Here is a 1,176-nt window from a genome sequence, read left to right on the forward strand (position 1 = left end):
TAATTACATTTTAATATAGTCAGTCATGAACTAAAGTGGGCGGTCCGTCCCGGACACAATTGCCCAACTCCAAAAGCCGAACTAATGAATAACTAATAAAAGAATAATAAGGTGATCTACACAGAAAGTATCTTACAGGAAGAAACGGTGTTTAAAACATTGTGATGACTGCTGCTTACATTTGATGGCAGGCTAACTTAAGTCACGCAGCAGAAAGTTGTGACAGCAGAGAGTGATAGGGTGGAGGAAAATAAATAAATGCATCAACACAATAAAATTCGATGTGGATTAAACCGTATATTCACACGATGGCTTAAATATTTACAACATCACTCTTTAAACGAGAAGGTGGGTGGCTCTTAAAAGAGCCTTTGTGTGAGAGCTGGAGTGGAGCTCTACTTGGAGCTGGTGTACTTGGTGACGGCCTTGGTGCCCTCAGACACGGCGTGTTTGGCCAGCTCTCCGGGCAGCAGCAGACGCACGGCGGTCTGGATCTCTCTCGAGGTGATGGTGGAGCGCTTGTTGTAGTGAGCGAGACGAGACGACTCACCGGCGATGCGCTCGAAGATGTCGTTAACGAAAGAGTTCATGATGCCCATCGCCTTGGAGGAGATCCCGGTGTCAGGATGAACCTGCTTCAGCCCTTTGTACACGTAGATAGCGTAGCTCTCCTTCCTGGACTTTCTGCGCTTCTTTCCTCCCTTCGCTGCGGTCTTAGTGACGGCCTTCTTGGAGCCCTTCTTGGGCGCGGACTTCGCTGGTTCAGGCATGATGCTGCTGCGTGATCAAATCTCACGAGACAATTATTAGTCTGAGCGAGACAGAGGCACTTATTCACTAATCTATGCTAATTAGCAAAAGAGATATGGACGCTTCTGATTGCGTGCTTTCACAGACTAAACCCATAAACTCATATGTGATTGGACAACTTGATTTGCACCGAACAATAACGAAAGAGCTAATGATTATTTCCGCGTATAATTAGAATAAGAAAAATATTCAGTTCCGCTGATCCGCTGATATCGATTATAGAGCAGCGCTTATTCCTTCAAAAGTTGGATTGCATTACATTTGAACAACACGACCACCAACACTAGAAACTACATCCACTACAGAATACCAGTAATGAGAATAGTTAGCTTAAACTCAACTAGTATAAACAAACTAAAGTTATGT

At 44.3% G+C, this 1,176-nt stretch overlaps 1 protein-coding gene across 1 annotated transcript; it reads right to left on the reverse strand.

Annotated features, from left to right (window-relative positions):
- Nucleotides 1-6: 6 nt before the first annotated feature.
- Nucleotides 7-814, reverse strand: LOC107564177 (histone H2B-like). The gene has a single exon (XM_016249185.1). It carries the CDS (start codon nt 768-770, stop codon nt 396-398), a length of 375 nt encoding a protein of 124 aa, XP_016104671.1. The 5' UTR covers nt 771-814; the 3' UTR covers nt 7-395.
- Between the last annotated feature and the right edge of the window lie 362 nt (nt 815-1,176).

Source organism: Sinocyclocheilus grahami, unplaced genomic scaffold, assembly GCF_001515645.1.
Source record: "Sinocyclocheilus grahami isolate Dianchi unplaced genomic scaffold, SAMN03320097.WGS_v1.1 scaffold914.1, whole genome shotgun sequence".
In the NCBI taxonomy this organism is placed as follows: Eukaryota; Metazoa; Chordata; class Actinopteri; order Cypriniformes; family Cyprinidae; genus Sinocyclocheilus; species Sinocyclocheilus grahami.